Source organism: Sus scrofa, chromosome 1, assembly GCF_000003025.6.
Source record: "Sus scrofa isolate TJ Tabasco breed Duroc chromosome 1, Sscrofa11.1, whole genome shotgun sequence".
Classification (NCBI taxonomy): Eukaryota; Metazoa; Chordata; class Mammalia; order Artiodactyla; family Suidae; genus Sus; species Sus scrofa.
This window is the reverse complement of record NC_010443.5, coordinates 128300899-128314653: the sequence shown is the minus strand read 5'-3', so window position 1 is coordinate 128314653 and position 13755 is coordinate 128300899. Positions and strand designations below refer to the sequence as shown.

Here is a 13755-nt window from a genome sequence, read left to right as displayed (position 1 = left end):
CTTAGAATAAGTTGTAAGTAGAAATTCTAGGTTTAGTGCACATTATAATTTTTTAAATATTTTGATGGATAAAATATGCATTTATTATATTTTTATTAAATGTCTCATAAGAACTTAGTAGTAGATATTTTACAATACTAAAGATTACATGTAACATATACACAAGTTCAAGAATGACTAACATTGTCTCTGCCACCAGCTTAAGAAATAAAGACTAACTTTTTTTGGCCATGCCCATGATATATGGAAGGTCCAGGGATCAAGCCTGTGCCACAGCAGAGACCCTTGCCACAACAGTGACAATGCTAGATCCTTAATCCGCTGAATCACCAAGGCTAACTTTTAAATATTCAAAAAATCATAATGTGACCAAAGTATGATTGACTGATTGACTCATTCTGAAGTGTCTATCTTTTATTTTTTCTGCTTTTTAAAATATTTATTTATTCATTTATTTATTTGTTGTCTTTTTAGGGCCACACCCTTGGCATATGGAAATTCCTAAACTAGAGGTCTAATCAGAGCTGTAGCCGCTGGCCTATGCCAGAGCCACAGCGACGCCAGAGACAAGCTGAATCTGTGACCTACACCACAGCTCATGGCAACACTGGATCCTTAGCCCACTGAGAGAGGCCAGGGATTGAATCTGCAACCTCATGGGTCCTAGTCAGATTCGTTTCCACTGCACCTCGAGAGGAACTCCTTTTTTGCTTTTGTTTTAGGGCCGCTTCCATGACATATGGAGGCTTCCAGACTAGGGGTCCATTTGGAGCTGTAGCCACTGGCCTACACCACAGCTACAGCAACACCAGATCTGAGGTGCCTCTGCCGCCTACACCACAGCTCAGGGCAATGCTGGATTCTTAACCCACTGATCCAGGCCAGGGACTGGCCTGTGATCCAACCTGCAACCTCATGGTTCCTAGTCAGATTCATTTCTGCTGCGCCATGATGGGAACTCCCCAGTGTCTCTTTTACTCAACCATAAAATGGCCTTATAAATATCATGTCATTTTACTAGTGACATAATATCTTCTAAAATTTTTCATTTTTTTGTTTTTAAAGTTTTTTTTTAGGTTTTTATTTTTTTCTAAAACTTCTAAAAAATTTTGCTCATTTTATTTTTCATTTTTCTTACACTTCCACATTTATTTTAAAAAATTTATTATTTATATTTTCTAAATTGCACAAAAATAACAATAAATATACGTTATGTTTATGATGTATGTTACATGTTAAAAAATATAACATAGGAGTTCCCATCGTGGCGTAGTGGTTAATGAATCCGACTAGGAACCATGAGGTTGTAGGTTTGATCCCTGGCCTCGCTCAGTGGGTTAAGGATCTGGCGTTGCCGTGAGCTGTGCTGTGGGTCTCAGACACCGTTCAGATCCTGCGTTGCTGTGGCTCTGGCGTAGGCCAGTGGCTACAGCTCCAATTTGACCCCTAGCCTGGGAACCTCCATATGCCGTGGGAGCAGCTCAAGAAAAGGCAAAAAGACAAAATGAATAAATAAATAAAAATAACATAAAATTTGCCATTTTAATTTTTTAAGTGTACACTGTGTACATTTTTGTTGTTGAACCCCAGTTCATGTGCCCAACATACAGTGAGGCCAAACCAACCAGAATACCAGTTTGGAGTGAAGAAAATTTTATTGCAAGGGCCAAGCAAGGAGAGCGGGTGGCTCATGATCAAGAGACTTGAAATCCCAGAAGGTCTTCAGGGAAGAATTGTTAAAGGCAACATCGGAGGGCTGCAGGATGCATGATTTTCTTCTGATTAGTTGGAGGTAAGGTAACAGGGAGGTGTTTTAAGAATGTCATCACCAGACTTCGGATTCCAACCAATCTGGGGTCTACAGGCCTGTGCTCAGCAAGGAGTCACCATCCTCCACCTTAGGATGGCCTTAGTTCCTATTGAAGAGCTCAAATATACATGTTAGATTGTTATTTAAATCCGTTGAGGAGGAATTAGGACTGCTTTATTGCTGTACTATTTTTTCTTGACTGCTTCTCTTTATTTCTGCATTCTCTCACTTCCCTAATTAGTAACTGGATCTGCTCTTTGGAAGTCAGGGAAGGTCTAGGAGATGAAGCCTTTCTCTACAAACAAGAAATGGGAGGACACAGAAAGGCTTTTGTACCTGGGAGGAACCTGCAGGGCCCTGCTCAGTTTCACCCTTCCCTTTTCTTTGATACTCCTCAATCTTGAGGGAGAACAGGTGCAGGACAAGAAACAGAAAAAAGTTTTAGTTAGAGAAGTTAATCATAAACTCAGCAGAGGAACTTGGCTTTAGGGGGACTCAATTACATTTTTATTTTCTAATTTTTGTTTTTTAGGGCTGTACCTGTGGCACATGGAATTTTCCAGGCTAAAGGTCCAATTGGAACTGCCAGCCTACCCCACAGCAACACAGGATCCAAGGTGCATCTTCGACCTACATCACAGCTCATGACAACAGTGCATCCTTAACCCACTGAGCGGGGCCAGGAATCAAACCCACTCATGGATGCTAGTTGGGTTCTTACCAGTGGGCCACAATGGAAACTGCCATTTCAGTATTTTTTGTGTGTGTGTGTCTGGCATCTTTTACTGGTGTAATGTCCTCAAGTTTCGTCCAAGTTGTAGTATGTGTCAGAATTTCTTTGATCTCTGATTTCTTACTTTTGCAGGTGTTTCAGGTTTGTTGTTAGAGAGCCCTATCTATATGGATGAAATTCTCCTCAAGTTTCTGTTTTCCTAAGGAGTAAAATGAGTGCTTCTTAAAAAGCTTTAAAAAGTCTGGTACATGGGAGTTCTCATCATCGCTTAGTGGAAACGAATACGACTATTATCCATGAGGATGAGGGTTCAATCCCTGGCCTCGAATAGTGGGTTAAGGATCCGGTGTTTCCGTGAACTGTGGTGTATGTTGCAGACAAGCCTCGGATCCTATGTTGCTGTGGCTGTGGTGTAGGCCGGCAGTTGTAGCTCTGATTCAACCCTTAGCCTGGGAACCTCCATTTGCCATGGTTGCAGCCTTGAAAAGACTAAAAAAATTTTTTAAAATAAATAAAGAAAATATAGTATATTCATACGATGAACTATTATTCAGTCCTACAAAGGAAGGAGGAGTTGCCATTGTGGCTCAGTGGGTTAAGAATCTAACCTAGTGTCCAAGAGGATGTGGGTTTGATTCCTGGCCTTGCTCAGTGGGTTAAGGATCTGGTGTTGCTGTGGGGGTAGCATAGGCTGGCAGCTGCAGCTCTGATTCGACCTATAGTCCGGGAACTTCCATATGCTGCAAGTGCGGCTATAAAAAGAAAAAGGGGGGAGGGGAAGGAAGGAAATTCTGACATATGCTGCAACACAGATTAACCTTGAAAACCTTGCTAAGTGAAGTAAGCCAGTCACAAAATGACAAATATATGATTCCACCAATATGAGGTACCTAGAATAATAAAATTCATAGAGACATAGAAGAGAATAGTGGTTGCTAGTGGTAGGGAGGAGAGAAGGGGAATTAAAGTTTAATAGATACAGCATTTCAGTTTGGATGCTGAACAGTTCTGAAGATGGATAATGGTGACAGTTGCACAATAAAGTGAATGTATTTAATGCCACTGAAGTGTACATCTAAAATTTTTTCTGTTTTGGATACACCCTCAGCACATGGAAATTCCCAGGCCAGGGATCGAATCCAAGCCAGAGCTTCAATCTACACCACAGCTGCAGTAACACTGGATCCTTTAACCCACTGTGCTGAGCCAGGGATTGAACCTGAGTCCTGGCACTGCAGAGATGCTGCTGATCCCGTTGTGTCACAGTGGGGACATGATTAGGAGCAATCTTTTTATGTTGACTACATATTTCTCCCAGCAAAAAAATCTGCATATAGTTTGGCTCCTCCCCTGATCTTCACAGCAGTTCCTTAGAGCTGTCTGAGAGGCTATCTCCTGGACTATAGTTCTCAGTAAGGTCTGTGAATAAAACTGAAACTTACTGCTCTTACATTGTACAGGTTTTTTTTTTTTTTTTTTTTTGTCAACAGGTGGTAAGTTTTATCTGTATTTTATTACATTTAAAAATAATCTAAAAATTTTTTATATACGCAAACGACTCTTTTAATTATATCACTTCAGCTGTGATATAATTAATAGACGGTGATAACTGATAAAAAGTTCTTGAGCTTGTCCTATAAAACAACGGATGTGGGAACAGTTTGTTAAAATCCCTCTGCTTGTAAACTGCCCTCACTGATTAAGGTTGCTTTCATTATTTTCTTTCTTTCTTTCCTCCTTTCTTTCTCCCTCCCTCTCTCCCTTCCTTCTTTCATTTTCTCTCTCTCTCTTTTTTTTTTTTTGTCTTTTGTCTTTTTAGGGCCGCATCTACAGCATATGGAGGTTCCCAGGCTAGAGGTCCAATCAGAGCTATTGATGCCGGCCTGGGCCAGAGCCATGCGATGCCGGATCCTTAACCCACTGAGCGAGGCCAGGGATCGAACCTGCAACCTCATGATTCCTAGTCGAATTCGTTTCCACTGCACCATGACAGGAACACCTATTTTTTTTTCCTCTTATTTGTACACCTTCCCGGCTTCACACAGCTCAGTTGTTTCACAGTAACATGGAGTCAGTTTTTGCCCAGGGCATGGTGATGGGGCTGGTTGAGGTCACTGACCTCTTAAACTGGGCCTGGCGGGTGTGTGATGAATAGCTTCTTGATGTCAGAGGGCCAGAAAACTTCACTCTGTCATCATGCTAAGCGCTTCCATTTTCAGTATTCAGAAACATGGAATCCAGATGCACCTGCACAGAACACCAATTACCTCGACTTTCCCCCACCTCCAATCACCTTTTCCTGTCCCTAAGACTACCTGCTTATCCCATAAATACTCTAACCGCCTCACCTTCAGAGAGACAGATCTGAGACTTGTTATCCCATATCCTCGCCTGGCTGCTTTGTGAATAAACTCTTTCTCAGCCATAAACCTCGAAGTCCCAGCATTTGGCTTGCGTGCAGAGCAAACAGATCACAAAGTGACTTCACAGAACAATAATTTAATAGTACAATTTTGGATTTCTAAATGAGGTTAGTATAAAAAATAGGGATCCGAAGATAATTTTTAAATCTCATGTTTATCAGTCATATAGTTCATTTCATGACTATTAATGACAATGTACATTGATAGTGAAAAGTCCAAGTGATAAATTCTCCATTGACTTTAGTTCTGGGAAAGTTTGTTTCATGGTGAATTGCTGCTTGCTATCTTTATGAGATGACAAGAAATCTACCTTTCTCCTTTGACTATCAGGAACTGAGAACCACCTCTTATGCTGCTTTGCAGTGATTAGCTGGTCAAACCAGTATTTCCCTGTAGAAACATTAACCATCGCTAAATAAATAAATTCTTGTTTCTACTCACTTTGAGAACCTTGAGTGATTCAGCTTGGTTACAATTCAGTGTTTGATATTCAGATTGCTGGCCTGTGTGACTTTAAACCATGTTTCTCTGTCCAAGATGTTTTTATTGCAGGTCTGTTCCTATCGTCTATCACATGGCTTCTTGTCGCATTCTACTTATGGAAAATCATTCTCATATCTTTGAGGTAGGTTCCTCCAAAGCCTCTCCAAGTGTTTTTTGTTTGTTTGTTTGTTTTTTGTTTTTTGTCTTTGTAGCGCCGCACCTGGGGCATATGAAAGTTCCCAGGCTAGGGGCTGAATTGGAGACCCAGCTACAGGCCTATGACGCAGTTGAAGCAATGCCAGATCCAACCTGCATCTTTGATGTATGCCGCAGCTTGTGGCAACTCTGGACACTTAACCCACTGAGTGAAGCCAGTGATTGAACCTGCAACCTCACGGATACTATGTCAGGTTCTTAACCTGCTGAGCCACAATGAGAACTCCCCAAATGCATTTTTATATGCCACATTATCTGTGTTTTAAATCAGATTATCTCTCAACTATACTTCAATAAAGTTTTTAAAATTGAAAAAAAAATCAGCTTGCCTCAATTGTGTATTCCATATTTGAAGATATCCATCCAGATGTTTTAGACAAAACCAAAAATTTATTCATATGGGTAATGCTCTCTACACATACACTATAGCCCTAGTTTTTTTCATCACTAGGATTCCAAAAGTTAGCACTAACTTTTTTTTTTCTTTTTTAGCTGCTTAAGGAAGTTCCCGGACTTAAGGAAGTTCCCGGACTAGGGACTGAATACAAGCGGCAGGTGCAACCTATGCCACAGCTGTGGCAACAACAGGTCCTTAACCCACTGTGCCACAGCAGGAACTCCAGCACTAACTTTTAATTATCTTTTTTCCTTCCCTCAAATATCCATTCAGCTATCAAGTTCTGCCTTTAGGAGTACCTGCTATGGTGCAACAGGATCGGAGGCATCTTGGGAGTGCTGGGATGCGGGTTTGATCCCCAGCCCTGCACAGAGGGTTAAGGATCTGCCGTTGCCACAGCTGTGGCTTAGCTGGAAACTGTGGTTTGGATCTGATCCCTGGAGCAGGAACTTCATATGCCGTGGAGCAGCCAAAAAAGAAAAAAATAAATAAATTCTGTCTTTGCAGTCCTTCCTTTCTAACTCAGTGTCTCTCTCTCCCATCTTCCTACTTTAAGCCTTTGTAATTACCGACTATCTGGATGTCAGTCTCTTCAGGCCGCTATAACAGAATATTGCAGACTGCGTGGTTTGTAAATAACAGAAATGTGAGAAATAGATTTCTCACTGTCCTGCAGGCTGGAAGTCTGAATCAGGGTGCCAGCATGGTCAGGTTCTGGTGAAGGCCCCCTTTCAGGTTGCAGACTGCTGACTTCTTGCTGTGTCTTCATATGGGAGAAAGGGCCAGGGATCTTTCTTAGGTCGCTATTATAAAGGCACTAATACCATTCAGGGGATTGGAGCCCAAAGCCCCCACCTCCAAATACTACCAACATGTGAATTTTGTGGGGACACATTCAGACTATAGCACAGTATTAGTGCAGTATTCTTTTAACGTGACTCTCTGCCACACCCCTCTGTTCAGTTGGTTCCCCATGCTGTTGCCAGATCCATCTTCACTCTTGGCATTTATAGGGGCCTTCTTCTATGTGGCTCAAATAAGTGGTCTGGTCTAATTCTTCCAGGCATAATCTGGTCCCAAGGAAACTAAACTACAGTGTCACTCTATCAGTCCCTACCTTCCACCCTCACACCCCCCATTTGCCAAAACCTGCAGATGCTTCGGGTCTCAGACTTGGTCCTCTGTACCCACAGATTCCGCATCCTCATGGTTGATTAAATGCACAGACACCAAACCCCTGGATAAGGAGGACCCTCACTGTCTCTCCAACATGACCTACATTTTCTCACCTTAATGCTTTGGTTCTTGTTATTAGGTCCTAGTGGAAAGTGCTTCTCCCCACCACACTCCCTATCTCTTTCACTCAGAGATACTATCCATACTTTTTATGCCACTTCCCTAAATAAACTTTTCCAGATTTTCTCCAAAGATGTGATCTCTCCAGGTTTAACCTTCCTCTAGTCTTTTATATCTCAGTGTCTCTTGCAGCAAAGGGCATATTCATCTCAAACCCATTTGTGTATTTCTCTCTGTTAACATAAGCTTGTAAGACAGTGGACTATAGCTTTTTAGCTACTTACCATTGTTTCTTTATGTTTTCTGCTTAGATCAATATCTTGCATTCTAACGGTACTCAAAAAATATCTAATGAATTGAAATTGGTATAACTTCAATACTGGCGACATATCCTAATAAAATAACTCAAAAAAGGGCCCTATTTGTATAAAATTGTTTATTCAGAGTAGAAATATGTTTATTCAGAATATTTTTCCAAGACATGTTTATTCAAAAATGTTTATTCAGGAGTTCCCATCATGGCTCAGTGGTTAACGAATTCGACCAGGAACCATGAGGTTGCGGGTTCGATCCCTGGCCTCACTCATTGGGTTAAGGATCCGGCATTGCTGTCAGCTGTGGTGTATGTCACAGACGCGGCTCGGATCCCAGGTTGCTATGGCTCTGGCGTAGGCCCGCAGCTATAGCTCTGATTTGACCCCTGGCCTGGGAACCTCCATATGCCCTGGGTGCCACCCTAAAAAGACACACACACACACACACACACACACACACACACAAAAGACAAAAATGTTTATTCAGAACATAAACCAAAAGTTTAACAATAAGGTAATGCTTAGATAAAGTAAGGGCAAGGCCCAAACATAACTTTTCTTGTACCTAGCCCTTAGAAAGTATTTTAAAATTTATTAAATGAATGGTATAACGCTGTACTATAATATTATGTAACCAAATGTGTGTGGAGTCAGGTTTAGTTAAAAAAAAATTCACGAAACAGATTACATGTACAGAAAAACCTACGGAGTGACGCTGTTAATAGTCAGAAGGGGCCAGATAAAGCCATCTGTCACATTTGTACAGCAGTTTAAAAGGCGTCCTCATACACACTTTGATTCTCACAACAACCCTGTGAAGTACGCTGGGGAGGTATTATTAACACCGGTTTACAGGTAAGGAAACCCACTCACAGGTCAGGAGTGATTGACTAAGGCGGAGCCAGGACGCTGGCCTCCGCCTTCCAGACCGGGCTTCTTCCTTGCCAGCCCTAGGCAACCGCCAGGGCCTTTAGAGTCTCAGTTTCCTTTTCTTCCCCGGCATTACTTTAGCAAACCGAGCTCAGAGACGTAGGCGGCCGGCAGGTGCACAGCGAGGTGCAGGTGCTGGAGGCACCGCCCCAAGCCCTGCGATCATAGAGGCCGGAAGTGTGACCAGAGTAGCTCCTGAGGGCGTCGCTCCGCCCAGGTCCGGGAAGCGAGGGCCGGGCCCCGGCGGGGGAAATGGCAGCAACGCTGGCCATCAGGGTGGTCGCCGGGCTGGCGGCCGCGGTTGTGGCGGCGATGCTCCTGGAGCACTACGGCCTGGCCGGTCCTCCCTCATCACTGCCGCAGCCGCGCACCCCCCGGAGCCCGCACCCTGCGCCGGGCGCCGGAGCCAGCAACATCTTCTGGGGTCTGCAGGTGACGTAGCTGGAGCCCAGGTGGAGGGTGGGTGGTGCAGGGTTGGCACCCGGCGGTGAGAAGCCGGTGAGACGCCAGCCATTTCTTCGGGGGCGCGGCTCGCCGGACTGGGCCCAAAACCGGGGCTGGAAGGCACGGTCCTTCCCTGGGGGTTAGTGGATGCACAGCGTCCTTGCCTCCCCCTCCGCCCCGCAAGAGAGCCGCTGGGTCGCCTCTGCCCTTGCTGCCTCTTCCTGACTCCGGTATCTCTTTAATACCTGCTTTTGGCAGATATCCGACATTCACCTGAGCAGGTTTCACGATCCAGGCAGAGCTATAGACTTAGAGAAGTTCTGTTCTGAAACAATTGACATCATTCAACCAGCTCTCGTCCTAGCAACAGGTAGGGAGGATTGCTGTGCTGTCATGTTATTCCGCGGTCTGAATGGAAGCATGCTAGCCAGGGCTTGTAGCTTTTTACTTTGGGGACGTTAGGAAAACTTCAGCCACAGCCTCAGGCGAATCCTCCTGTAGAAGGTATGGGACATTATAATTTCCTTTGCCTACGGATAACTGAGTCAAGATCCAGACAAAATGACTTGCCATAGCTAGGTTTTTTCCAAGCGGTAGAAACAAGGGTCGTGATTCTCATGTTAGTGTTCCCTCTGCTGTGTATCCGAATCTATTTGTTGTTTGTTTTTGTTATTGCAGTTGTGGATTTAAAAGAGAATTAGCGAAAACTCTAACCAGAGACCGAAAGTTTTCCTCTTCCTTCTCCTCTTCTTCTTGTTCTTTTTTTTCCTCCTAACTTTCCCATTTTCTTTACAGTGTTAATCTTATATTGTCACTTGTTTGAGGCTTCAGGTAACTCAGGACACTTTTTTTTTTTTTTTAATCCCTTGGTACTTCTGTGACTTGGTTCCCCAGAGTGTTCAAACACCTAACCATTTGCTCCCCACTGTGTTGGAGAAGAAACTAAAGGAGCATCTTCCTCTCACTTGACTGAAATACCTTCGCTTTTGAGGAAGACCTCAATTTCAAGTGTCTGTTTAGTTTCCTAGAAATTTTAGTATTTCATTCTCCGGACTACACCTTCCAGATTGTTTCTTGCTGTAAAAATAATACTTAAATTACAGATCCTGTAATTTTGGGTTTGGAAAATAAGGTCGCCATAGATATTAGGCATCTGCCTAAAATGTTGGAATTTCTTATTAAAAGAGTTCATTTTATCAGAGTCTCATGATGCACTGCTCTCTTTAAAGATGTATTTTCCACAGCCCATTTATAATATCACAAGAAGGTAAATGTGCACTTGCTAACATATATATATATATATATATATATATATATATAAAGCCCTTGCTGAGAATCTTATTTATTTATTTTTATTATTTTTGCTTTTTAGGGCCACACCTGCGGTATATGGAAATTCCTGGGCTATGGGTCGAATAGGAACTGCAGCTGCCAGCCTTGCTACAGCCCCAGCAATGCAGGATCCAAGGTGCATCTTCAACCTACACTGCAGCTCACAGCAATGCTACCTGCACTGTGACCCCATGCTGCAGCTAGCATGGGGTGGATCTTTAACTCACTGAGTGAGGCCAGGGATTGAACCTGCATCCTCAGGGATACTAGTAAGATTCAATACTGCTGAGCCACAATGGGAACTCCAAGAATATTATTTTAGATGGCTTGCTTTGGATAGAGATAAGACTCATAAGTGGTTATGCATATACATACTGTGTACTTTAAATATCTTTGTTCTTTGATGTGCATTAAAAAAAAAAAAAAAAAAAAAAAACCTCCCAGCCCAGGTTTATTTTGCATTGTGATTCAATTCGTATGTAAATCTATAGGAGACCTGACGGATGCCAAAACAAAGGAACAGTTGGGATCCAGGCAGCAGGAGATAGAATGGCAGACTTACCACGGTATTCTTAGGAAGACAAGGGTAATGGAAAAAACCAAGTGGCTTGATATCAAAGGAAATCATGGTAAGTGTCAAATCCTGGTTATAATTAAGACTAGATTTCCTTTTTCCTTCAGGAGTCTAGATTCTCTAATTTAAATTGTAAAATGATAAAATGGAACGTTGTAACATAAGTTTATCTATACTGGATACCACAGCTATGAAATACAACTATACTATGTGATTTAAAAATTTCAGATGTCACTGTTAGACCTTGAGGGGAAGGTTGGTATGGTCTTTTTCACATGGAAGAAAAGCTTAGAGCAAAATCCATGCAAGTGGACGTTTAAAAAGATAAAATTTTGCTAAGAGAAAGAAGCCAAATCCTTAAGTCTACATACTGTATAATTCCATTTATATAACATTTAAGAAAAGGCAAAACTGTAGACAGAGAACAGATTGTGGTTGCCACGCATTGAAGATGAGGGGAGAGGCTGACTCTAAAGAGGCATCATGAAATAATTTTGGGGGGTGATAGAACTGTTCTATATCTTGATTGTAGTAATAAATACATGACTAGATAGTTGTCAAAATCCATAGAACTGTACATCACAAAGATTGAATTTTGCGGGTATATTCATTTAGAAATTACAATTGCAAATATATTCCTCTATGTGAGAGAGAAATGGATAGTCCCTTCCCATGTTTTAGATTATGATTGTTGTGTTAGTAATGAAATAAACTATTTTCTAAGAGTCCTGATGGTAGATTTCTTTGTTTCATAAAGATTGACCTTCTTATTGGTTACTCAAGTACTTCATTTGTCTGCTTCAGTTAATTATTCATTGCTGATGAGTACCTATTTATATGTTTTTAAAAAGCTATCTTTTTAAACAGATAATTATATCTGGTGAAATACACACCTCTTAGTTTGATAGGAAAATGCCCTCTTTATAAATACAATTGACCCTTGAACAATGTGGGGATGGGAGCACCAACCCCAGGTGGTCAAAAATAGTATGTACTGTAGTATGTATTTATTGAAAGAATCTGCAGGAATTCCTGCTGTGGTGCAACGGGATTGGAGGCCTCTTGGGAGCTCTGGGATGCAGGTTTGATCCCTGGCCTGGCACAGTAAGTTAAGCATCTGCCATTGCCACTGCTGCAGCTCAAGTTGAGACCGAGGCTTGGATCTGATCCCTGGCCTGGGAACTCCATGTGCCGTGGGGTGGCCAAAAAAAGAAAAAAAAAAAAATCTGCGTATAAGCGATTCCATACAGTTCAAATCTGTATTGCTCAAGGGTCACCTGTAATTCTTACAAAGCTGCTAGATATTGTAAATTAAAAACAGGATATCCGGCATTCTCATCATGGCTCAGTGGTAGTGAGCCTGACTAAGATCCATGAGGATGTGGATTCGATCCCCAGCTTTGCTCAGTGGATTAAGTATCCATTGTTGCCCTGAGCTGTGGTGTAGGTCACAGATGCTCCTGGTATCCCACGTTGCTGTGGCTGCAGCACAGCCTGGTATCTGTAGCTCTGCTTCAACCCCTAGCCTGGGAACTTCCATATGCCACAGATGCAGCCTTAAAAAAAAAAGCAAAAAATGAATAAATATAAATGGGATATCTGGGGAGTTCCCTCGTGACGCAGTGGGTTAAGGACCAGGCATTGTCACTGCTGCTGTGGCTCACATTCTGATACTGGCCCAGGAACTTCTGCACGTTGTGGGCATGACCAAAAAAAAAAAAAAAGGGATATCTGGCTTACAACTTTCTCTGGCATGTTTACATTTCCTTTTTTTCCAGGTCTTAATTTGAGGTACAGGCCAAATTCTTTTGCAATAAAAGGCAAATCTAGGGGATATTCACTGGTGGCTCAGTGGGTAAAGGATCCAGTGTTGTCACTGCTGTGGCTTGAGTCACAATTGTGGCGTGGTTTTGATCCCTTGCCCCAGAACTTCTGCATCCCACAGGTGTATCCAAAAAAAAAAAAAAGGCAGAAAATCTGTGTATATTAGAAAAAGTTTTCCAAGTGAAACTACTGACATATTTCAAGTACCAAATATCAGATGAAGCCATGTGATTAAATAATTTGGATAGTTTTTTGGAGTTCATAATCATTTAATTTGACTTATAAAGGCATAAATGCTTATGGTGTGTGTGTGTGTGTGAATCTTTAAGATTTAACTATAACAGAGTTGTTCTCTTAGTAAGAAGATTATATGTATGATAATTTTTTTTTTTTTTTGGCCTAAATTGGACTTATGGCTTCCTTTCTAAAGTTATTAGAAATGCAGTGGTGGAATTCCCTGGTGGCCCAGTGGTTAAGGATTTGGCATTGTCACTGTGCTGTGGGTCTGATCTCTGGCCTGGGAACTTCTGTATGCTGTGGGCAGGGCCAAAAAAAAAAAAAAAAAAAAAGGAAAGAAAGAAATGCAGTGGATTCTTGGAAGTCAAAGTTGGTAAACAGTTTTAGCTATTGCAACCAGGCAATCAAGCTTTATGAAATCATTATATTTCCAGATAAGTATTCTATGATGTCCTTAACCTTACTCCTTACCATTATATAACCCCTTTATTACTGAATCTCTTTTAAGATTTAAGAAGAGAGGGGCTTTGGCCCTGTTATCAAAGTCAGCTGCTGTTCAGAAGCGCTTGGCAGTGGGTCTATATATCAAGCATGAATCTAGTCCTTGGCAATGGATCTATATATCAAGCATGAATCTAGTCCTTCCTGGCTTCCAAAATCACATGATTAAAAAAATTGGTTTATTCTGAGCAGTACATAATTCAAAGTATTTATTATTCTTCTGTATACTAGGTACCTTAAA

The 13755-nt window shown here is 41.9% G+C and overlaps 1 protein-coding gene and 1 non-coding gene across 5 annotated transcripts in view; one reads left to right on the top strand and one right to left on the bottom strand.

Annotated features, from left to right (window-relative positions):
* Window positions 8526–13755, top strand: part of TMEM62 (transmembrane protein 62) — a 36539-nt gene continuing 31309 nt past the window's right edge. Inside the window, exons 1-3 of one of the 4 annotated variants that reach the window (XM_021097060.1) lie at window positions 8526–9034; window positions 9305–9416; window positions 10870–11007. In XM_021097060.1, coding sequence (XP_020952719.1) covers window positions 8855–9034; window positions 9305–9416; window positions 10870–11007 — 430 coding nt within the window. In that variant the 5' untranslated portion in view covers window positions 8526–8854. Of the gene's footprint in view, window positions 9035–9304; window positions 9417–10869; window positions 11008–13755 lie in introns of those variants that run through there. The other 3 variants (XM_021097051.1, XM_021097069.1, XM_021097078.1) reach the window with 3 other exon arrangements.
* On the bottom strand, window positions 9262–9333 carry MIR9838 (microRNA 9838). The gene has a single exon (NR_128525.1). It is a non-coding gene; the product is annotated as a microRNA 9838 (primary transcript).